This window comes from Sminthopsis crassicaudata, chromosome 2, assembly GCF_048593235.1.
Source record: "Sminthopsis crassicaudata isolate SCR6 chromosome 2, ASM4859323v1, whole genome shotgun sequence".
Taxonomy (NCBI): domain Eukaryota; kingdom Metazoa; phylum Chordata; class Mammalia; order Dasyuromorphia; family Dasyuridae; genus Sminthopsis; species Sminthopsis crassicaudata.
This window is the reverse complement of record NC_133618.1, coordinates 334,296,954-334,323,226: the sequence shown is the minus strand read 5'-3', so window position 1 is coordinate 334,323,226 and position 26,273 is coordinate 334,296,954. Positions and strand designations below refer to the sequence as shown.

The 26,273-nt window shown below is 34.8% G+C and overlaps 1 protein-coding gene across 13 annotated transcripts in view; it reads right to left on the bottom strand.

Moving 5' to 3' along the window:
* The window catches only part of GPHN (gephyrin), a 762,070-nt gene that overhangs the window by 81,511 nt on the left and 654,286 nt on the right, over positions 1-26,273 (bottom strand). For all 13 annotated transcript variants that reach the window (XM_074290409.1, XM_074290412.1, XM_074290421.1 and 10 more), the window contains 4 exons: positions 22,257-22,376; positions 20,723-20,781; positions 19,387-19,540; positions 4,132-4,253 (listed from right to left, as the gene is read on the bottom strand). In XM_074290409.1, coding sequence (XP_074146510.1) covers positions 4,132-4,253; positions 19,387-19,540; positions 20,723-20,781; positions 22,257-22,376 — 455 coding nt within the window. The remainder of the gene's footprint in view (positions 1-4,131; positions 4,254-19,386; positions 19,541-20,722; positions 20,782-22,256; positions 22,377-26,273) is intronic.

The following is a 26,273-nucleotide window of genomic DNA, read 5'->3' as shown; positions in this document are numbered from 1 at the left end:
CAATCAACTCAGTACTCCTTAAAAGGGGGTACCTCTTTTGTTTAGAGTATCTGTGCACACCTTTAGACAGAGAAATACCACTACTAGGTCTGTATCCCAAAAAGATCAAAGGAAAAGGGCCTATTTGCACAAAGTAGTTATAGCAGCTTCCATTCATTCATTCATTTATTTATGTGCAGAGATTTGGAAATTGAGGAGCTGCCCATCAACTGAGGAATGGCTAAACAAGTTGTAGTATGTAATTGTGGTGGAATACTGTTGAGTTATAAGAAATGATAAACAGCATGCTTTCAGAAAAACCTTGAGAAGACTTATATGAACTGATGCAAAATGAAGTGAACACAATTAATAACCATATTGCAAGATGATCAATTGTAAATAATTTAGCTATTTTCAGTAAAGAACAACCCAAAACAATTCCAAAGGACTTAAGATGAAAAAATGCTATCCACCTTCCAGAGAAAGAACTAATGTAGTCTGAATGCAGATTGAAACATACTTTAAAAAACTTTCTTGTTGTTTTTGTTTTTCAGGGGAGGGAGGAAATCTATGTTTTCTTTTGCAACATAACTAATACAGAAATATGTTTTGCATCAGTGTACATATGTAATTTATATCTAATTGCTTGCTATTGCAGAAAGGAAATCTGGAACTCAAGTTTTTTTTTTTTTTTTTTTGTGAATGTGTGTGTGTGTTAAGGCAATTAGGATTAAGTAACTTGCCTAGGGTCACATAGCTAGAAAGTATTAAGTGTCTGAGGCCAGATTTGAACTCAGGTTCTCTTGACTTCAGGGCTGGTGATTTATCCATTACACTGCCTAGTTGTCCCTGGAACTCAGTTTTAAAAATGAAAGCTAACATTTATTTAAAAAATGTTATTTAAAAAATATAAAAATTATTTTTAAAAAAGTGACTCATCCTCTCTCTGAAATGTTTGGCATGTAACTATATTTCTCTGTCTCTCTAGGACTTCTAGAAAAGGACAAGGAGGGGACTAACTGCAGTTTTGTATAAATGTGTTGCACAAGTGAACTTGAGCCTGGGTCTCTGACATTTATTACTGAAGCAAGTCAGTTAGCTTCTGTGTCTCAGTTTCCAAATATAAAAAGGGAATAACATCATTTTCACTTTCCTCATAGTTATTGTGAGGAAAATATTTTTAAAGCTCATAACTGTGAATTAAGTGCTTACTATGTGCCACATATTTTACTATGTACAGTAACATGCTTGTTAAAATTTTGTGTGCACAGTTAGAAAGTTTTTGTATAAATTCAAGATGAATTACTTATAAACAAGTTTTAAAAATTTATTCTTTTTATTCTTTTATTTTTTTCTGATTATACATTATCAATTTTTAAATACACATTTCTTTATGAATCATATTGGAAGTGGAAAATCAGAATAAAAGGGAAAAATCATGAAAGAGAAAAAAACAGAAAAAAGAATTGAACATAGATGTGTTGATTTACAGTCAATTTCTACAGTTCTTTTTCTGGATCCAGATGGTGTGTTCTATCCAAAATTTTTTGGAATATAAGTAGGTTTTGAAAATATGTATTAAAGCTACTTGATATTATCAACTTGGTAAGAGTAGTTCGTGCTTTACTAACTACCTTAGTAATATTAGTCATAGGTTAGAAAAGTTTGAAAGCTAATAAAGGCAATTGCTAAGTATTTCATGGATAAAGGAAGAAGAAACAGCATTTATACAAGACAAAGCAGATGGAAGTACAGGAATTTAGAAGTGGAAGATAACTCATAGGTTATGTAATTTAACCTGCAACTTTGTAAATGAGGTAGGAATTAGAAATTACTTGTTGGAAATGACACACTTAGTATGTGGTGATAGTGAAGCTCCTATATAATGTGGAAATTATAGAAAGGCAAACTGGTTTAAATATAAGGAAAAAAATTCTAGCAATTATGAGTTGTGAAAAAAAATGCAACAGACCACTTTCTGGGACAGTGACCATCATACAGATTTTTTTGAATCGGATCAGTAGGGATTGGATTATATCACCTTAAAAATTCCTTCCTATTCTAAGATGCTAATAACAGCTAACATTAATATAGAGTTTTAAAGCATGTACATATATAATCTTATCTGACCTTATCATCCTTGGGATATATATTGAAAACTAGAGACTTCTTTGGGTGAGAAATATAATTTCCCAGGGTTTGAAAAACAGAGTTTAAATTTATTCAATGTTGCTCCTTTTTCTGACTCTCTTAGCCACAGCTGGGTAAAGCTGCTGAACACTTGGACATTGTATCTCTTCTAATTTTTCAGAAAGACTGTCCCAGACCTCTTCAGGTTTTCCCTAGTAGGCTATACATGGTAGCTTCTATGTAATGTTATTTGTTCTCATTAGCATACAGCTGCAAAGGTAGCTAAAAAAGAGGGGGAAGGCAACCTTCGTAGAATACCAAATGACTTTAACAGCAGAAACAAGAATTTAATCTAAACTCATACAGATTCCCATTAGAGTACTTATAAATTATTTTCCTCTTGTTACTTTAATTTAAAACACCTGTAAATATGATTTTAAATCAGTGCTCCCCAGTGAAAAAAACTCATGTTGACATTGGTGCTTTATTTTATGAAATAAAGTAGAAGTATTCAGTTTTTACAGCATTGTGGAAGTATTCAGTTTTTACAGCCAAAAAAAGTTCATGCCGTGCTCTGAAGAATATTCTCCAGCATATCTTTGGAATTACACATGGTAAGGGCCAGCATGGAGAGCAAGGAAAACAGGTTAAAAAATAAAATCAAAAACAGCACCCAGACTTCAAAGGTAAGCTTACTTTTTGGTGTTCCTCATATGAAAATAAAAGTTGTTTAAAAAAAAAAAAAAGAAGAAGAAGCTGGAGCTTGAAAAGTTCCAGGATGAACAAAGAAATAACTAGATTAAAATGTAGAGGTGAAAAATGTTTTTTTATATTATGATGGCAATATGGTAAGTGATTAAAAGTGTTTTGGAAGACAAAGCAATAAGACAAAAGGATGCATGTGTCTCATTGCTAAGAAAAAAAGGTACTTATTCAGAATCCATTTTTGTGCTTGAGATTAGGACAGAGGGAAACCTGTGGGGTTTGAGATAGTGTTGATTAGGAAAGAGACACAAATTAATCTGACAGCCTTATTTTTGCTATTTCATGGCTATGTATTTCAGGGTTTTATTTTTTTTGTACCTCAGAAATTTTTCTTCTACTTAGCAACTGATTTTATCTTTCTTGGAACTGTTTGCATTAACACATAGTTTCCAAGGGCTGGAAATGGTGTGAAAGAAGGACTGGTTGCTGGCCAACTCAAAATTCACACAATCAGTTTTTTTATAACTGGTTCTTTTCATTACAGCTGGTTAGGGTTAAAGTTATTTAGTTCATGGGCATGGAATATAGTGATACCAAGTCAGGCCCACAAGGCTGAGTACAAGACTCTGAGCTAGTACTCAATTATAGAACTAAATATCAAAGTTGAAGTAAATGTCAAGGTTTTCAAAGGTCAAACAATTGTCAAAGGAAATAACTTGCATAAGAATAATCTTAGAAAAAGAAAAGATGGTAAAACTGTGAAGAAAAGATGATTGCAAAGAGTGAAATGACAGAAAAGAAATGAGTAGTTTTGTAGGTGTCAATGTAGCTGCATGTTTCAAGGAGTAAATATTGAGTTTCAAAAGTAAATATTGAAAGAAATGGAATGCTTACGGATTATAAATTCAAATTTTTGGTCCTGAATGCTAGTACTGAAATCCTCTCTATTTTACTTACCTGTGCTCTTCCTGGGCCTTATTGCAGTAAGCACAGGAATGAGTTGTAAAAACATTACTGACTCTTAGAAGAGGAGGCAGAAAAAGCCAACACTGTTAACATAAATATTTTTGTAACGCTAAAACTCACAGCAATACAGATTTTTTTTTTTTTCTTTTTGCTTCAATAGCCACCTCCTGGGAAGAAAAAAATCCCTAAAAGATAATGATATCTCTATACAGCTTTAGTTCCCAGAGATGGACATAAGTTAAAACATTTCAATAATTTTTTTTCTTACCTCTTTGAGTTAAACTCCACTAATATTCTAAAGAGCCATATTTGCACAATGTCTAACTTGTCAAATTAACATTTAATACTCACTTGTCTCCTACAATTCCCAAGTTGATGGTTGGGTAGCCATGTTCCTGAATTGTTGCTAGGAGAGTTGAACGATTGCTGTCTCGAATCTTTCCTGGTAAGAGGTCATCTTCAGGATTCAGCAACTATAAACCACCCCCCCGAAAAAAAGACAAAACCCCACCAATTAATCTCTTATGATAATGTTTCCTTGAAGGGTGCAGTTGTCATTAAGGACACCCATTCTCCTCTGATAGATACATGTAACTGAATAAGCTCTGAGCTTCCTCTGCTTATATTCTGAAACGAAATCCTGTTTTGGAAATGGGTCAATTTAGAATATATACTAAGTAAATACAAAGTAATTTGGGAGTTTGGTAGAACAGCAACAACTACAAGGTTCAGGAAGGGCCTTATGTAGGAGATATCTTTGGGATGCATCTTGAAGGGAGATTGGTTCCAGGAAGTGAATATGATAAAGAAGGGTAATACCTTTGGGGAAATCCTATACAAAGATACCAAAGGAGGTGAAATACTGTGTGTGGTATAAGCAAATCAACCATTTTGGTTGGAACTTAGAGTAGAAAGAAAAAGGGATCAGGTTAAGAGCTGAACCTGTTATTTCACTGGTATAGGGGACTCTAAGATTTGGAAAACTTGGCTTTACTGGCCAGCAGTTTCTCTGCAACCTGAAGTCTTAGAGACTTACCTAAACCACTGATAGGCTAAGGGACTTCTCTAGAGCCACAGACCTGGAACTCAAACACAAGTTTTCTTGGTTTTTTTTGATCTGCTATACCATATAACTTCTCTGTGAGAGGAAGTAATATTAAATAAGTCTGGAAAGATCGGTTAGATCTGGATTACAAAGGACTTTAAATGAGTTTGGTAACAAAGGCAAAATGGAGCCCCAGAAGTTTTTTGAGGAAGATCAAATTCTGCATGAGTGGTATCTGCCTGACACTTTTATAGAGGATGAATTGGATCAGCGGGATGCAGAGGGACCAATTAAGAAACAATTGCAATGATCAAGGCAAGAGATAAGGACTTAAACCAGGGTGATGATGTGAGGGAAGAGAAGGGAAGACATATAAAAAATATTGTGAAGATGGAATTGAAAAGATCTCACAACTTTATGAATCTGGGTTGCGGGGGTAGAGAGTCAAGGATAACTTTGAGGTAGCAAATCTAGATATTAGGAATGATGGAAAAACTGAGAAGAGTGCCGAGTTTTAATTAATAAAAATACAAGGCATCTTTTTACTAAATATCCTTATCTAGGATATGTGGAGTTTGATATAAATATATGAGGCACCCAGGTGGAGATCACAGAATCATAAAAATAGAGTTAGTAAGTAATTCAGAATCAAATGAGGAAACAGGAGCAGAGCCTCAGTTGCTGCTGTGTTCATGTTTCATGTAGGATCTGAACAGTCATAGACTGCAGAATTGGAAAAAGGGTTCGTAACCTCTTTTGTGTAGGTCTAGTTAAGTCTGTGGGCCCCTTCTCAGTTTATTGCCTATAATTGAAAGAAATACTAAATTTCATTTAGAGATTAGTGATGTAATTTTTCCTCCAATCCAAGTTCACGGAACCCCTGAAATTTCTCCATGGACCTCAGGTTAAGTAGGCCTGTTTTCAGCTTGAGAGTTCCTCAGAGGTCATCTTGCCTAAGCTCTACATTTCATAGTAAGAAAACTGAGGTCTAGGGATGTTACGTTTTGCAAAAGGTTTTAAACCTAGAACTTCTTACTTCAGTGTCTATCCTTTTCCCAGATGTATAGCAGGCACCTGGCAATGTGGGAGAAGAATTCAAGAAAAGGATGAAATTTGGTTACATAGATTTGGAAGATAGTTGCATAGAGATGATCATCAAATCCATAGGACATGATGGAACTGCCAAGACAGATGGGGAGAGATAGAGATGGTTCAGAACAGAACCCTGGGGTCCATTCATACAAAGGATGGGAGACATCGATGATGACACAGTCAATGAGATTGAGGAGCAATGGTTGGACAGGGAGGAAAAGAAGCAGGAGGGAGCAATAACATGAAAACTTGGAGGGTAGCTGGGGTCAGGATCATTATCTTGGAGGATGGGGTGGTCAACAATGTCAGATACTACAGAATACTCAAGAAGAATGAAACTTGGAAAAAAGACATTGGGTAACAAGTAAAGAATTGTTGTAACTCTGGAGGGAACAGTTTCAGTTGAGCAGTGCAAATCATATTACAAGGGAATGAGAAGTAGGATATGAAGAAGAGGTAAGGATTATAGGATGCTTTTTCTAGAACTTTGCCAGAAAATATAGGATGATAAATTTGAAGAGATGGCAGAGTCAAAGTGAAACTTTTTTAAGGATGAGGGAGACCTGAATGAAAAGATTTAGGAATAACACACCTTGGAACTGCAGAATTTCTCTTAATAAGTTTTTACATGTAATAGTATGTTGAATTTACACCATCTTTTTTTTTTTTTTTCTTCTGAGGAGAACAATGTTTTAGAGACAGCATCTATTAAATCCCTTGCCTCAGGACATCTCTGTTAAGTAGCCAGTGGAATACAGACAGATATCAAATTGGAACCTGACAACATGGGATTTATTATCACCAATCTCAAAGTCAAACCAAACATCCAAGCATTTCCTCCCACAGTGCACATAGTCAGTAATATGTGTGCCTTTTTCAGTATTGAGCTTCCATCCTTCTAATAACCCAGGTTCATAATCTTTGTCATCCTTGATTCTCTCTTCCTCATCTTCCATATACAATTAGTTGCTGCCATTTTACTTTCATCACATATTTTGTATCCACCATTCCAATTAAGGCCCTGAGCATATTCTCTCAGGATGGGCTCCTGAGTGGTTTCCCTGTTTCAAACCTCTTCCTTTCAAACCTCTTCCCTTTCCAAACATGTTATTCCCCTGCTCAAAAACCTCTAGTTTCTCCTCACTGTTTGTTATGAAATACAAGTCAGCCTGGTATTCAGAGCTCTCCACAATTTGGTTCCAACTTGCCTTTTGAAACTTATTTCAGGGACAGCTAGGCAGTGTAGTGGATAGAGCACCAGCCCTGATGTCAGGAGGACCTGAGTTCAAATCAGGTCTCAGACACTTAACACTTCCTAGCTATGTAACCCTAGGCAAGTCACTTACCCCCAATTGTCTCAGCAAAAAAACCCCAAACCACCAAAACATGATTTCTTTTCATAATTTAATGATCTAGCAAAGCTGGATTATTTGTTATTCCCTGAATTGAGCATTCTAATTTCCCTCTTTATCCCCTCTGCAGTCTCTTACGTCTGAAATTTGTCTCCTCTTCATTTTTTCCTCTCAGAATCTTTTTTTTTCCTTCAAGGCTCCTTCTGGGATTCATTTCTTCTGTGAAATCTTTCTTTATTGATCCCCCCAAACTGGTAGCAATTTCTTCCTCTTTAAATTACTTTTTATTTATCTTTTCCTCTCACTAGGTCTTTATCTGGAGGTGGACAGCATTTTCCATTATGAATCCTTTGGTATTGATCTGAATTACTAAGTCTTTCACAGTTGGTTATCTTTACAATATCACTATTAATGGATAGGCTGTTTTCCTGATTCTGCTTACTTCACTTTTCATCAGTTCACATTGTCTTCCTAGGTTTTTCCCAAATTATCCCCCTCATTGTTTCTTAAAGCACAATAGTATTCAATCAAAATCATATCTCATATCTCGTTCAGTCATTCCCCAATTGATAGGCATGTCCTAAATTTCCAATTCGTTACTATTATAAAAAGAACTGCTATAAATATTTTTGTACATTTGATCCTTTTCATTATTCTCTGATATTCTTGTGATATAGACTTAGTAGTGGTATATTGCTGACTCAAAAGATATTCAGAGTTTAATAACACTTTGGGCATAGTTCCAAATTTTCTTCCACAGTATCTGAAATACTTCTTTTTGGCTACTTGCTGTATTTTCTTAAAGTACTATGGAATTGGCTCTAATATTTCTGGGAGTTTTCATTTTGGGATCTCTTTCAGGAGGTGATCAGTTGTTCTTTAGATTTCTATTTTGTCTTCTAATTCTAAAATGTCTGGGCAGTATAATTTCTCTCTTTTTTTGATCATGGCTTTCAAATATTCCACTTATTCTTAACTTGTCTCCTTTTGATCTATTTTCCATATCAGTTGTTTTTACTCTGAAAAAACATTTTCTTCTACTTTTTCAGTCTTTCATTGTTTCTTGATGTCTTATGAAGTCTTCAGTTTCTAGTAAACCAATTATACTTTTAAGGAGCTGGTTTTTTTCATTGAGATTTCATATCTTTTAAAATGTTTTCAAGTAGTCTTCTGAATTTGTGTTTTGAGATTCCATTTTATCATAGTAGAATTTTATGGTCAGATTGTTGTTGTTTTTCTGTTGTATGCTCATTTTCCTAACCTATTTCTTTTTGTTAGAGTTAGGTTCTTGTTATGTTTGGGAGGGATGAATTGCTTGAGCAAATTTATGTCTTTGTGTCTTTCTGATATTTTCACAGCTATTTCTGGGGCCTGAAAGATTTTGGTGCTTTCAACTTGGTAAGCTCTAGAGAGTGGTCTGTAGTAATTGTCTTCTTTGTCTGCATTCTGGTCCCTACTCAGGTAGGGTTTCTATTCTTTCATGACCACAACTCTTCTATGCTCTGGAAATGAGACCCTAGAACTAGTTAATAGGTGAAGGAAGTGCTAAATTATTCCTGGGCCTTTAATCAGTGCTAGTTCAAGAGACTCCTGTAATTTCCTTCGGACCAAGTGTTCATTTTCCTTACTGTCCTTGTATGTTGGGTGTTCCTGGTACTGCTGCTGCTAATTTTGCCACATTGTGCACCATGCTAACTCCAAACCCAGTGTTCACAGACCTCTTTTCTTCCTCCCCATCTCTCCCTCTGTCTGCCTTTCTCTCTTCTCCCCTCATCTCCTCCATGATTTCCTGGGTTTGAAGAATAACTCATTGTGACTTTTTATTGTATATCCCACTCAGAATTTGATTTGAAAAGCATTTTAAAAAGTTCTTTAGAGACTTTTGGGAGGAGAGCTTTACAAAAATACTTACTTCATTCCACTACCTTTTGTAGGTATTTTATTTTTTTTTTTTTTTGCTGAGACAATTGGTGTTAAAGTGATTTGCCCAGGGTTACACAGCTAGGAAGTGTTAAGTGTCTGAGACCAGATTTGAACTTGGGTTCTCCTGACTTTAGGGCTTGGTGCTCTATCCACTGCGTCACCTAGCTGTCCCTTTTGTAGATATTTTCAATGAAAACTTTTATCACTATTTCAAATATCAGAAGATTTAAGTTTGTTATAATCATAGGTTCCCAAAAATTTGTCTTTTTATCTTCTATGTACTTCATATTTCCAGTTTTCTGTTATACTTTTTGGGAAAATTCCAAACTAATTGGCTTGTTTGAAGTTAGCTCATCTTTGTGAGGATCTTCTGATTTAAGGATAACAAATTTGAGGGGTTAAGAGGTCTTGTCATTAAAGCGTCTCCAACATGTTGTTGGAAAACAATTCAGTCTTAACATCGTCCTTCCCTCTCCCAAAATGATAATCTTTTCCAACTTTTTTTTTTTTTATTATTCTCAATATCATCACTATTTTTCCTATGAAAACTTGAATTTTCATGATTCTTCTTTTTCTCTCCTTTCCTATAATTAGTAAGTGAGCAAGTACTTTTAATCCTTTCCCCATAATAATCTGACTCCTTTCTTTTCATATTTACCACTAAAAACCCAGTTTATAGCATCTTTAGTTCATGATCCCAAAGGCTATTTATGATTACTCTCCTTTTCTCCAGTCTCACTAATTCCTGTGGATTTACTGGCATTACAACTGCTAGAATATTCTTGCTCAAATATAGTTTTTATTATATCATTCTCTTATTTTTACTTTTTGATTGTATTGTTTGCCTTTACTTGAAAAGCCTCCTTATTGCCAGTCACTTTGCCAATGCAAATCTACTTTCTTTAAGATTGGGTTGCCCCTCCACACTCTCTTCAATTCTCAAATATCACTGCAGCTTGGCTTTTGTCCCACTAACACTAACACTCTTCAGATAATGTGATCTTATTGACAAAAGTATTACCATGGTGCATATCATTATTTCCTATTTACAGAATTTCATCTCATCATTCAAAATGTAGCCTCTGGAACTCTGAAAGGGTGTACTTGTATCTTAAGACAGCAGGGTTCTTGTAGTTAAGTACCAGTTAAGTTAAGGTGTGAGATGGTGGTTCTTTAATCACATACATGATGTAATGTAATGATGTGGTCAATCTAGTTGGCTTATACTTAGGATAATATGGTGATGTGATGTTCTATAGCTGCCCATGCCCAGGGTGGTGTGGTGATATAGTCATGCTGGGATATTTAAGGGTGTCCCAGAAACAGAGGGCTTTCTTGGGTACAGTGATCTCAGCCACAGAGAAGATTTCAGGCTCCGGAGTCCAGATTCCCAGACTCCATTTTTGATCAGCCACATGGTGGCCTTTCTACTGCCTCCTTCACTTCACTCCTCCATTAAGCTCAAAGCCTCAGGTTGATCCTGAGGCCCACCAGAAAGCTAGCCTGAACATTATACAAAGCCTAAAAAAAGGCCATCTGTCATACTTAGAATATTTTTCTATCTCATTTATGCCTCTTAGGATTCCTAGATTCATTCAAACACAAACTAAAACTGCTACTTTCTGATATCATTAGTTGCTAACATTCCTTTCTTGAAATCACTCTGCAAATATTTGATATTTATCTGATATCTGTATATAAGCTCCTTGTAGGCAAGGTACATTTTCATTTTTGTCCGTTTTTGGTGACTGGTACATAAAAGGCACCTTAATAGTTGAACTGAATTAAATTATAGGCCATATACATCCCTGAGAATCACATTCTCTCATAAATCCTCCAGAGAAAGGTCATATTCTCAAATTACTTTTATATTATGGACTAGTTTTTACTATGTGACTGGTCTTTTTAATTTTTCTTTTCTGTTAAAAGTCTGATAGCATTCTTTATGTTGATAATGAGTTGAGCCTAGAATTGAAAATTTGGAAAGCTGCCTGGATTGCCTTTAGGCAGTTTCAAAGTTCTTTAATAACTCCAAATTTCTTCTTGATTCTAAGATTCATTTAAAAATACTAATATTCCAAATCATTATTGATCAGAGAAATGCAAAATAAGGTAACTCTGAGATACTACTACACACCTCTCATATTGGCTAAGAGGATAGGAAAAGATAATGAAGAATGTTGGAGGGGATGTGGGAAAGCTGGGACACTGATGCATTGTTGGTGGAATTGTGAACGGATCCAACCATTCTGAAGAGCAATTTGGAATTATGCTCAAAAAGTTATCAAACTGTGCATATCTTTTAATCCAGCAGTGTTTCTATTGGGCTTATATCTCAAAGAGATCTTAAAGGAGGGAAAGGGACCCACATATGCAAAAATGTTTGTGGCAGCCCTTTTTGTAATGGCAAGAAACTGAAAACTAAATGGATGCCCATCAACTGGAGAATGGCTGAATAAATTATGGAATCTGAATGCTATGGAATACTATTGTTCTGTGAGAAATGACCAGTAGGATAATTTCAGAGGCTTGGAGAGACTTAATATGAACCTATGCTTAAGGGAAACGAGCAGAACCAGGAGATCATTACACACGGAAACAAAACTATACAATGATCAATTCTGATGGACATGGCTCTCTTCAACAATGAGATGATTGAAACCAGTTCCAATTGTTCAGTGATCTATACCCAGAGAGAGAACATGGGAACTGAGTATGGAATACAACAAAGCATTTTCACTCCTTCTGTTGTTGTTTGCTTGCATTTTGTTTTCTTTCCCAGTTTTTCTTTTTCTTTCTTCTTGATCTGATTTTTATTGTGCAGCAAGATAATTATATAAATATGTATACATATAATGGATTTAACCTGCATTTGAACATATTTAACATATATTGGATTATCTGCTAGCTAGGGGAGGAGGTGGGGGAAAGAGGGGAAAAATTTGGAACAAAAGGTTTTGCAAGGGTCAATATTGCATATGCTTTGTAAATTAAAAGTTTTAATTAAAAAATACTAATATTCTAGCACTGTTGCTGTTTTACTGTGATTCACAGAGCATGGCAGTAATCAAAGTAAATAAACATCATCCAAATGATAACAAAGAGGCACATAGTGGGTTAAAAGGAAGGAATTATGAAGGAAAATTGAAATAAAAGATTTTATCGAGAAAATATATGAGCAAAATAATGGGCTGGTCATATGGTGAAAGTAAAGGATAACTGATAAATCCCATGATGTTTCTTCCCTCCTGACTTCTAGCTGGTGCTCTATCCACTGCACCACCTAGCTGGCTCTTTTCTAAGTTTTTTTTAAAGCAGGATCATTTTATTAATTTTTGCTCTTTTTTATTGATATAAGCATTAAGTGCTACGAATGTGCTTCTGAATAATACTTAGGGTGTATCTTATAGATTCTGACATGTACTGTCTATATCAATATTTTTATGTACTTCTATTGCTTTTATAATTTCTTTATTCATTCATTATATATCAAATTTTAGTGTCCATATGGAACTAGTTATATTCATTATTGGCTACACATGTATAAATATATGATTTTCTAGATTTTTCTTTATTTTCAGTATGTTATCAATTGTATCAAAATCCCTGGAGAAAAGGCATATTTTTTACTTTTCTCATAGGGTTCTTCCCATATATCTATTAAATCTAATTTTAAAAATACTATTATTTAGCTCAGTGATTTCTTTCTTGTATTTTTGCTGGATTTATCAAATTCTAATAGTGAGGTGCTAAGTATCCTAGTGTTATATTAATTTTTAAAAATTTTGCGTTTCCTTTGAGGACTGATTTTTCTTTAAGATTTTAGAATTTAAGATTCTTTAAGATTTTCTCTGCCAATTAGGATATGAGTTCCTGGAAGGCAATGGCTATCTTTTCCTTTTTTTTTTGTATCTTTAGTGTTTAGCACATTGCTGGATACATAGTAGATGCTTAATAAATGTTTACCAACCGGCTGATTAATTAGGATTATAGCATCATAAATCTAGATCTAGAAAGGACCTCAAAAGTAATGTAGTTCAGCACCATCATTTTATAAATGAAGCAGCCCTACGGAGGTCAAATGACTTGGCCAATATCACACAAGTGGTTAATGTCAGAAGTGGACCTGACCCTATGTCTTCTAACTCCATAGTATTTTCTACTCTGTCTCTATGATTGTTTGGTAGATTCATTAAGATTTATGTATTGTTATTTTGCATGGTATCTTTTAAAATAACATACTCTTTTAATGGCCCTTTCTTTGAAGTCAGCTTGGTCCAACATGTCTTTCAACTGTCTACTTTAGCTATTTTCTTGCTGTCCAATCCTGTTGTTGGATGGCTTAGAGAACATAATCTGGGGGAGTTAATCCATCCAGTTCAGGAACTCCTGAGTTATCTGCTGGAGAAGATAGGTAGGGCTGGGGCCAAGGTATATGGGAGGGGGCTGGCTTAATCAGAGGTGAAGTGAAGTGAAGTGAAGGAGGAGGTAGTGAGGAATGTTGTCAGAAAGATATGAGGTGAGGAGAAGAAAAGGAATTCCTGGATTGCTGTTGAATAGTCCCATTTTTTTTCAATGAAGTGTGGGAGAAGGTTCTCAGCTGAAGAGTAGTGAAAGGGATGTAGTGGGAAGCAAGAGGAAAGGGAAGTTTTGGAATGGCTCCTGGGGTGAATAAGTTAGAAGAAAATGCTTAAAGAACTGAACCAATATAGAATACAGATAGCTATATGGGACAGATTGTATATAACCAAAGATACACTAGATGAAGTTAAAAGCCCACTTGATATTAGCTGACAAATTTATATGGATTCAATGGACAATTTTATGACTTCCTTCAAGCTCCTTTTAGTAGCATTGTACTAGGAGAAAGGTTTAGCTAAGTATGATTAGAGATAGTTCCAGGGGTCAAGTGTTTTGAAAATACAGACTACTGTAGAAACAAACTTATGTATCTTAGGTCAAAATGGGGAGAAAAGAGACTGCAGCCAGTATAATCCATTAGCCCACTTCCAAACACCCAAATTATCCTTCCCAGACACTGTTTTTATAATTACCCTAATTCTCTACATTTCCTGTCACTTCCTCAAGGCCATTAAGGCTGAATTCTCTGACTTTCTTTTCACTCTACTCCTTAGCTTCTCTTTCTCTTGGTTTTTCAGCAGTTCTGCTCCATGATCTGATATATAAGAAACTCTAGGTTGGGATAAGGTGGGATGTGGAACTGTGTCGAAGAATATGCTGGAGTTCTTATAAATTGTGGGAAATGTTTTCTTAAGTTTCAGACCTGGTGAATATAGAAGTAAATGGGAATAATGTTTTGTATTTTTTTGATTCTTTTAATCTCTTAATTAGTAACTTTTAAACATTTTAAAAATTGCAATTAATGATTAATAAGTGCCTGGTTATATTTTAGGCCTTGATCCTGAATCATTAATCCCAGTATATTTGGTATTAAGTTGACAGATTTTTTTTTTGCTATGGAAATATGGTTAAATTCATTTTTTTAAATGGGGAAAGAGTATTTCTGAAGAAAGGGAGCTCCGGATGACCAGATACAAGATTTTGATTTTCAGTGGTAATAGCATTTGTCTCCTCAAAGGAGACACAAATTTTTAAAAAATTAATATAACACTAGGATACTTAGTACCTCACTATTAGAATTTGATAAATCCAGCAAAAATACAAGAAATAAATCACTGAGCTAAATAATAGTATTATTGCAAAAGCTAACTCAGTAAAGCAAAGAGCATGAGAATAAATTATTTGTATCTGTCATGCAATTAAGAGTTGGAGATAAATGATGGCCTTTAAAATATTGTGCCTTGAAGGCAGAGGACATTTAATAGATCTGTCAATTATTAGGATTATAAGATCATTCATCCTAAGGTAGAAGGGACCATGGAAGCCATATAATCCAATTTCCTCATTGAGCAAATGAAGAAAGTTTTTATTTATCTCTTAATGGAAAGGAGAGAAGGCTTCTGCTTTAATGTTAAGGTGAAGAAATTTTTATAGAGGACTGTAATCAGGAGTTCACTGTTCAATGAGTATGAGAACTGACATGCTCTCACTCTATTTCAACAACTTGACCATTGGATCAGCAAGTTAATATAAATGCTTTCTCTGAAGTAGGTGGCCTCAGGAAAATACTGGCATAACCATAGAATCCCAGAATCCATATGCTTCACTTATAAGAGGGTAGAGAAGAATAGGAAAATGAAGAAGAATAAAATATCTAAGATATTTCAGTACACGATACCAACTTCAACGTGGCCTTGATCGTCTTCCTTGGAACCAGTGAATTTCTGTGTTGAACCTGAGTTGTGAATACTATATAATTATCTGAGCATAGTCTGATACAGAAAAGATAGTCTTAGTCTATTCACTGGGATCGAGCTAATTTGAGTATATGAGATTTCTTGGGGATTTGGTGCATTTGGATGGTCTTGATGTATTTGGAAAAATGTTAGAATAGAATGAAGAAAGATGTTAGAAGAGAATGTTGAAGGTTTTAGATGAGTTGGGGGTTACTGGTCTGAAACTGACAATTTATAAGTCTCCTTTCTGCAAAGTCTGACAGGCACATAGGTCATAATTTCATTTTTTCAAAGTGATTTCATTTACGGTTATGTGGCTGAGGTATAGAGGTGTGGTATAGCAGAAAGAACATTGACCTGAGTTAGACAACTTCAGTTCAAATCTTGTTTCTGACACTTCACATGTAACTTTGAATAAGTCTCTTTAATCTCCCTGGACCTCAATTTCCTCATTTGTAAAATGTGGTGGTTAGACTAGATGATCTCTGAGATCCTTTACTATCTTGAGATCTGGTCTTATAAAAAGGCAAAGGAGAGACATCATTTCTGAACCCGCTGGTACAGTTTAAAGATCAATAATATTATAGGTGGGAGGAGATATTTGAAGATATATTTTAACTACCTCAAAGATGCAATGGCTTTTATAGACTGAACAATTCAGTGAAGCAAGCCAATGAAGACAGGCTAGGGGGCTTAAAAACAATTTTTAATGAATACCGGAAGCCTACTGCATTTACCCAATAAGGTCTGAATGACAGTGAGAAAAATTTATCCTTTCAAATTAAGTTAAATTAAATTTCTTGGCTTGCTACTAAGTGAGCATGATGCTACTAAGTTCTAAGACTGATGTACCAAACTTGATTCCAAATACAGATGATCAATAATCCACTAATTTATATTTTAACAAATGCTAAACTGGCTAGGGCCAGTTTAGAATTGATTAGATGTGTTGGCCAATTATGAGGATCAGGGAAAATCAGTGTGAATATATGTTGTTGCTCTGTCACGTAGAATCTAAGCATCAGAAATCCTATATAATTTCTCAAGAAAAGTGCGAAAGGAATAATATATCTAGGTAGTGGGACCACTCACACACGAAAAAGTAGCTGACAGTCTAGGACTTCAGAGAATGTTTTTGGTGCTAGTTAATGTTGTAGCATGGAACTAGTCTTCTATGCCTTGATTATCTTTGGTGGCAAGTGCAACTTTGGTGACTATCTACGAACTGTTTCAATGTAAGGAAACAGGAATATGATCTTCAGGGAACTTACGTTAGTTCCTCTGAACAAAACTTGCCAGTAAGAGAAAGGAAGAAATCAGAGCTCTATAATGAAGACTGCAGGGTACAAACAATCCTACCCAGATAATAAGGAGGCAAGAGATATTATCCAAGGCTTAGTAATCCATGGTCATTTAAATACTTTATGATGATTTTTTTTTTAATTGGACCAAAAGAAAACTGAAGATGATATAGATGGGGGTCTCTTGGCCCAAAATGGCAGTAAATATATTGAGAAGTATTCCTGGGGCAAAGAGTAAAAGTGTAATATATGTAGCCAGCAATAGAAAATATATAAAATCTACTTTGTATAAAATTTCACATGTCATGATCTGTGAGTGATGATTCAATCCATCAGGATTTATTAAATGCACCAAAGATATAAAAATATATCACAGTGTCTGTCTGCCTTTATGGAACTTAAATTCTTTTGTGGAGACAATATGTACATAAAGAGAGAAACAAGTATGGCAGCTCAAGACACATAAGAACATTTCTTAGAAGATTATCTTTTTCCTTCTGTGAACCCCATTGCTTGCTTGCTTGCTACCATATTGTTAACATTATTAACATACCTTTCCTTATTCCCATAGTCTTGAGGGTAGGGACTTTCACTTTTGTTTCTGTGTACCTTGAGCACCTAGCTCAGGACATAGCCTTATACACAGTAAGTATTTAATAAAAGTCTGTTGAATTAAATTGCACAATAGACTCTTCCTTGACTCAGCACACCATGCTAGCTATCAGGGGAATAACAAAGAGAAGACATACTCCCAGATATCAAGGAACTTATAATCGAATATGAGATGATAATAGATAATTTAGCATATGAGATAATGTACGTTAACAAATATAATAGTAAGATAGAATTTAATAATGATAAATGTAAAATCCTATATGTGGGATAAAAAAAATCAATGACACGCAAAAGATGAGTGCATATGTACAATTGTAGGTAAGTACAATAAATATTTGGACACACAAAATGGCATATTTAATGTTTGATAGAGCAAAATAGCATTAGTATCAATAATTTCTCATGGAATACCTAGACACATTATGCAAAACATCATTGTTCCATGGAACATGCTAAACTAGGTATAAAATATTTTAAAACAATCTACAAAGACACTTAGATATGAGGTTCTTGTAAGTTGCATTAAACCTAATTCCTGATGCTGAATACTGTATTTGAATTATTTGATCCATGGAATATGAAACTCATCTAGCTTCTTCTTTACTATGTCGATAAGGCTGATATAATTCTTGTTCCTTGTACCTAGAAGATTAGAAGTCAATGGATAATACTGGAAAAAAGATGAACATAGCAACTAGGAACTAAACAAATGTGGAATGTGAATTTTTTCTTTTTAGCCACATAAGAAGAGATTTTTTTTTGTTGCAGGGGAAAAGCCATATGATAAATCATATTCAGCATTTTTGAAATTAAAAATAGCAATAAGAAAAAAATAAAGGTTTTTCAAACCACATAGTTTTTTTTCCCTAAAAATATCCTTCTTACATGTCAAATGTGTAGTATTTTTAATAATTAAAATTTTAAAAAAAATTTTGTCTAGCTAGTAAGTCAACAAGCATACATAGGAAGCATTTACTATATGCCAAGCAGTTTTCGTAACTTTACTATAAAATTTTAAGTTTCCAGAAGTAAAAACTAGACATTTAGCCCCAGAAATCCCTTACTGAAACAATGCACATTCCATACAAAAGAGGAATGATTGCAAACTTTACTCAATTTTCCTGAATTAGGCTTGAAGCAGCATTTTGACACATTAGAAGAGCATGCTGCCTTTAAGAGAGGAAGACTAAGCGTCAATCTACTCTTAATAATTAAGTCACATGGCCTTTTGATCAAGAAGAAGGGTTAGCCTGACAGCATGATTCCCTGCCAAGGGATGGTCCAATATCTCTCTCTTTTTTTTTTCCTTTCTTTTTTTTTTTTCCCCCCCCCCTGAGGCTGGGGTTAAGTGACTTGCCCAGGGTCACACAGCTAGGAAGTGTTAAGTGTCTGAGACCAGATTTGAACTCGAATCCTCCTGAATTCAAGGTTGGTGCTCTATCCACTGCGCCACCTAGCTGCCCCCCATGGTCCAATATATCAATAGAAAGGTGAGTGAACACACTTTACTACTGTTGTGGCCTAAGTGTTGAAAATATAAAATCAAATATACATAGCTTCCAAGTGACAATTTATGTTCCTTCTAAAAGATGTAATGGTTACACAGAAGCCAGTGGTTTTAATACTTTATTCTAATGAATTTTCTGTTTCCAAACATCTAATTTCTAATTATATGGGGAATAGTCTTATTTTCTTTAACCCAAACTACCTCAAAATCACTCTCCAACTTTCCTGTTAGAAGATCATCTTGTCAAAGGATCATTGATATTAACTGGAAAGGGCCTCAGGGATCAATTTCTCTAAACCCATCAGATTATAGAGGAAGAAATTGAGACAAATCTTCAATATATGTACACAAGGGTGTTAACTGACAACATTTTGGGCTAGATCTACAACTCTAAACAGAATGGATATCAGAAATACATTTACTTGAAAGTAAATTTTTTTTTTTTTTTTTTTACCTCATTCCCTGTTGACATGACTGCAACTACTGGAAACTTGTTAACTTCAACTTCAGTGACACCAACAGTTGCCAGGAGACCAATCTCTGATGGCCCCATGTGGGTTCCCTTTGCCAATACACATTCCCCTCTTTTGATGTCATGGCCAATGGGTCTGAAAGTCAGAGTATAAACACAAATACTATGATTCAGAAAAGCAACTTTTCAACTCCCCTGGAAAAAGATGTACCCTTTATACGTCCACTGATGGAGTCACTAAATATAGGAAAACTGAATGGGAAATGAGGCCCATAAAATTTACCATTTATATCTTGAGAGTTAAAATCTGCTTACTTTGTAAACATATTGTTTCAGAGCAGGGATTCTTAAACTTTTTTTGTGACTTTTTTTTTTTTTTTGAGATCTGCTTTATTTGACTTTCTAATATTGAACACTGACATTGCTCATACATGTAATTTTCAAATTTTTATCTACTAGAGTCCCAATAAAGACATACTCCATATACCAAATGGATATGTGAATGTATGAAAGTTAACTAATCTGTAATCTTAAGTATTTGGGATGTTTAATGTGGCTGAATAATTCAGCTGATTAGAGAACTACATTAACCAAGTTAGTCTTGAGTCTGAGCCTCACATGGGACAATTTGATCCTCTCTATTCACGCTGGGAAGTCCTCTGGAGGATGCGCTTTTATTTTCGGGGACAGTGGTAGTGGGATGGGCAGAGAGTAGTGGATGGTCATGTCAGAATATACAGATTCAGTGCAAATTTAACCTGCCTATAGGAAATTGTTAAAACACATGCCCTCCTCTCCAAAGTATTCTTCAGCATTAGTGAAGGATATCAGTGAAGGGAAAAAATGAGTAGTTTGGAAGAGAAGTAGATAAAAGCACTCTGGTTTTGATCAGTAGTATTTTGAAAGAGCAGCCCATTATCATCACTAATAAAAGCAAACTCCATCACCTGGAACAACCTATTTGTAATTATTCAGTTAGAGTTTTATTGGTAACCTTTCCTTTTCTTCTTCCTATTGCCTTTTGTCTTTTAGCATTTGCACTAAAGAAATAATAGGTACAAGAAGAATGAAGAAATCAAATTAAGTGTGATACTTATTGAAGCTTTAAATATTGCAGTAAATTTTGTAAAAACATTAACTTTTTTTGAAGTGAATAGCTTAAACTAGTAGTAATTTGTATTAGTTGTATGACAATGTTATTTATACTCTCTTGACAATAACTATTTGTACACATATGTGCATATATACATAGTAATTTATGTGTGCATTTATAAGTTGGTTATACATTTTCATACAATGAAGAATATTATCTATTTACCTAATATCCTGACCTGGACGAGCTTGCACTAGAATCCGTACCTCCAATTCTTCAGTACCCTGGAACAAGAATGTCATGTGACTACATGCAGGTCAATCCAACAAAATAGATTAATTTCCAAATTCATTCAAAAGGTCTCACTTGTTTCCCTCAGATGCTTTTATCACCAGACAGATAGGATAGAAATATATGGAAATGGAAAACCATTTGCTAAAGGAAAAAACATTAGCATTTGAATTTTTGCTGAAGGTTCCTGAAACCTTGACAAGCTAATTGGCAAGGAGTAAACTGCATAGTTTTTCCTCTTTCACAATCTCCTCCTTTTATGGATCAATTCAATTCAAAGAAATTCATTTTCAGAGTGGGGATCAGTTATTCAATGAAAATATTATGATTGTCCTCATGAATATGTAGGAAATAAAGAAGACATTCCCCTTTCATTATTTTGAATCATTTATCCATAAGCTAAGATTTCATGGCAATGCTTTAAGTGAAAGACTTTTATTTGCCATCTAGTCAATTTGTATGAATAAAAAGTGACAATCAATTCCACATTTGTAAATTGCAAATATGATGACAATGGACGTAGGTATTGTCCAACCACAAAAAAACTTGCATGTACATGTGTTCTGGACCTCATTGTTCTACAAATTTTCTTGGTGCCCATAAATCTGCTTGGAGAGTTTCAATATGCAGACAATATGATTTATTTCCCAAGTGGTGAATTTTGTAAGGCTTGCAAGTAATTAAAAACTCAAACTCAAAATCTTAGCCCAGGGAAAGTGACTGCCTCAGTACAACTGAATCTGTATAACAGATTAAGCATAGGAGCAAATATATTTCTTTTTTAGTATAAGTTCCTTTGTTCCTTTTATAGAAGATATTTCAAAAAACTTTGCAACAAAAGTAAGATAAAGCCCTCGAAATCTTGAAGCCATTCCACTCTCAGTACTCTTCATAATTCTCTCTCAAACATTCTATCTGGCTTTAGGGAGAAGAAAACTTGTTCAGTCCATAAGAGATCACAGAGTTAAGCTTTAGGGGAGAGGCTGAAAGTAAACTGAAAGGCATTTTCATTGAATCAAAAGAAAATTAATTCTAAAAAAAGTCATCTTAACTGATTTAATAAAAATGGATCCAGTGTTTTACTGAAGTTTTTTTCCCTTGAGGTTTTAAATTCATCATTTCTGTAGTCACAAGCCAGTTACATTATGAAATAATTCCCAGCAAAAGCAACATACTTTACATACTTTAACTTGATAGTTACTGGTCCCTTAGGATACATAATTATTTCTTATTTGCACCTGAAATTTCTGGTGCCAAATATAGGACAACTTCTGTTAGAACAAATACCATTACAAAAGAAATTAACACAAGATTTTTCCTATTTTAAAGGTAATTTGGTTCAATACAACAAAATTCCAATATAATGAAAGACCCTGATCAGACTTGTAGAGTTTTGTTTTTTAAACAGGATTAGACTTATAGAACCATCCAAAAGAACAATGAAAAAGAGGATCTGGGAATTACACACATCATCGGATTCCCTGATGAGTTCAGTATCTTCTACTTGTACTACTGCATCAGCACCACAGGGGATCGGAGCACCTGTTGTCACCCGCATGACTTGTCCTGGCATAACTGTCTGAGTAGGCTAGAAAAAGAAAATGTACAAATGGAAAGAAGACACTTACTTCATGGTACAATTTTTAGACTTGGGAATTAGAAGACTTGAATTTGAATTCAGACTTTGATGTTTGAGAACTGAGTGATTTCACAAGATGCTCCCATTAAAAAAGCTACTACTATCAATGCAAATAACCATTTTCTCTGCAACTTAAGAGAGTTCCCATAGACATGAAAAGTAAAGTAACTTCCTGAAACTCAAATAACCAGTGTATGGCAGATGTGGGACTTCAATTCAGATCTTTCTAACTCCAAGGACATATTAATCAACTATACTATGCTACCTATCACACTAAGGGTATAGTCAGTAAAGTACACTAATAAACTGAGGTCAGAAACCATATCATATCATATTTTGGTGCAAATCTCTACCAGAATATATATAGTCACTTAGATATATTCTAATGCTGGTTGCGTTCTTAGTCTGTGCTCTGATTAACTGTATTTTCTTTTATGACTAACCACAAAAGCTTCTTCATTTCAAACCCTGTGGAAAATCTATCTGGAATATCAGTCCACAGTCCTGTCTTAGTCAAGTATATAACATATAATTGTATCATTCTTCAGTAATTCAAGTTCTTGTACTACCTTAGAACTATCCTCACAAAAAACTATTATAAATCATACATCAAAGAAAATCCTGAGATAGGGCTAAATGAAAAACAAAACTGAAGCCAAAATAAAAAAAAAAAAACTCCACCAATAACACATAAAATATATACTTCATAAATCCTGAATCTTCTATGATGGCTAGGAACAAGCATATAACCACCAACAATATGAGGTTAAATAGGTTAAATATAATCTCTGTGCTAATAATTTTCCAGATCTTTATCTCCAATCACAGTCTCTCTCAATTCTACTCCTGCATCATCAGTTATCTATTGGATACTTCAATGTCCTGGAGAAATCTCAATGAAACAGAAATCACCATCTTTTCTCCTAAACCCCACTTCTTCCAGATTTCTTTCTTTCTGTCAAAGACCATTCTTCCAATGTCCCAAGTAAATAACTTTGGCATCAACCTTAACTTCTTTCTTTTCTAAATGACTGATTCCTTAATTCCTCTCCCTTCACCAATCTTTTTCTGCTGTAGTTCACATCTGCACTATGGCCTCCTTAAGCACAAGTCTGATCATGTTATTCCCGATGGCTTTCTACTGCCACTAGAATAAGATATATAATTACTATGTTTAGTTTTTAAAAGTCTTTCACAATCTTGTTCCAATCTATCTGCCCAGCACCACTATATGTAACTTTTCCTTCCTTTCTGCTTTCTCAATTGGCCTTTCCTCTGCTTCTTACCCTCCTTTGCACTGGCACTTCTTCCTCTTTACCTTCAAGATTCAGCTCAGACAACACCATTTACATAAAGCCTTTCCCAAACCCTTCAAATGGTCTCCCTCTCAAACTACCTTTAATCTAACTACTCTGTATTTATTCATTTATTCAGCTTATACTTATAGATATCCTCATTATCTTCTCAAAATGTAAGCTTTTTTTGAACAGGGAATGTTTCATTTGTCTTTGTATCTGTAGCACTTAATGTAGTGCCTGGTGCATACTTGGTATTTAATAAACACTTGTTGATTAATTAATTAGCTAATAAAATCCTCAAGAGGTCATCTAGTCCACTTTGTAATAATTACCCAATATTGCAGAGAGTATATTTATATGTCTAATTAGTGTTTAATGAGCAACTAGAAATACTCCACTCTAGAAATATGTAAGCACATGGACAGTATGGAAAGACACAGATGAGTTGCGTTCTACATCACTGTAATGTTCAAATCAATAATATCATGAATCTGTTTAATCATGTGAATAATGCTGTAATGTACACTCCTCTGGAAATGTTTGACATTCTCTGCCCTTATATATTGATATTATTTAAATATGCAAGTACAATGCATGCATTTTAAATCTTGATGTTTCTTTAATGGAGGTTTTGAACTGAATTTCCAACAACTGTACTTATTTAATGAAAATGTCACATAATTATGGGGTCCTTGAGAAAAGCTGAATGATTTATAGATTATGCCAGGTGCTGCCCATTATGGCACCATAAAAAAAATCATCCTCTCACTAACTTTATTCTCTGAAGTCCCTTGAGTTCATACATTTTAAAAAAATGAACCATGTGAGAGAGCTGCAAATAGTGTGGGAGCTCTGGGTGAGGTATAAGACTTCAGCCCAGAGGTAACCTGCTGTCAATGTCTGATTTGGCTCCCCATGTCCCCTAAAAGCTCTTACCTTTCCTGAGAAGTCAAGGAGCATGTGACCACCTGTGTTCTACTTGAAACAAGGGATACTTATAGTAAAGAAGCAGGGTGCTTATAGTTAGCACTTGCTCAGTGTGATATGATGATACAATTGTTCTCTAGTTGGCACATGCTTAGTGTGCTGTAATGATTAATACTAAGGTATTTAATGGCTGAGAAGACTTGAAATAAGGACGCCATCTTTGACCAGCCTTGTGAGTCTTCTGCCTTCTTCACTCCTCCACTAAGACCAAGGACTTAGGCTGGTCCCGAGATCCTCCAGAGAGATAGTCTAGATAGTACATTTTGGCACCCCAATTTTGGGGTTCTAGAAAGCACATTACACTCTACCAGAAAAAATGTCTTAGATTGTTTAAAAGCCTATGTTGGCAGAGGAAATCCAAAAAAGTGGGAGGTGGGAAAGAAGGGCAGTTAGCATTTTAGCTACATTGCTCTTATAGAATTTGCTCAAAGAATCCCTTTTGTCTGATTTGTATTTCCTAATTCTCTTTGTACTCTCATTTCTCTAGCAGAAGTATTTCCCAGGATTGAAATTAAGTAAAATGAAGATGATGATAAGGAGCCTAGCTAACCATACCTTGAGTAACTGAAAGTTGGAAGTTTCATTATGGTAATTAACCAAGAAGATACATGACTTACATAAACTTATATGGCAAATTGCTAGCATGTAAACAGTAAAACAAAAACAAGCTTTTTCACAGCCCAGAGAAAATGCCTGTACCAGCAAACCAGATTGACTGTCCTTAATTCTAGGACTGTGACAAAGTCTTGTTCTTCACAATACCGGCAACTAAGGATTTGATGATATGGTCTTCTAGGAGACAGTTTCAGAAGCCCAGGAAATGTCTTTGCTTGCTAATCCCGAGATAATGAGATGGGGGTGTACAGATTACCATAGTTCTTTTCCAGAATCTTGCTTATCAACCTTCATATCTTCATTTATTCACCCCGTGGTCAATCATCTCAACTGTGTCTTGATTCTAGACTTCCTCATTCCCATAACTTTGTATTATACTAAAATTTTCACTCTCCCCCTTCCTGTCATTACATACACACTTGATATTGCTAGTAAGTACAAGGAAAATTTTAGATCATTCTTGATGCTCTCTCATTTGGGGAAAAAAAAAATTGCAAAGTTATATGGTAGTGACAGCTAAGTATCCAGGGATAAAGTCCTGAAGGACTTTGGGTTTGTTTTTGATTTAATCAATACATATGCTAGGCAGTGTTTTTTATTATAACTAGTGGAGGATGGAATAAAATCCTCAGTGAAGAAAATCACTGTTCTTAGATTACTTTGGGAATGGCTAAGTTACCTGCACCCTAATAGGAAAATTCTTTTCAAACAGTACACATAAAGGTTAGAGACCTGTTCTTAAATAAACCTTTTCCCTCTTTGCTAGGATAGAAAACAGGCTTTAAAAAAAATTCTTGGTCACAATACACTCTGGAGAAAAAGTCTAAGAGAATTAGATTTATGAATTTGTACCTGCAAACTAGTCATTACATTTTTCTTCAAAACATCAGCAAATAAAGAATGATCTCTGGCTATTTACAAAAAACTACCAACAAACAAAATACAT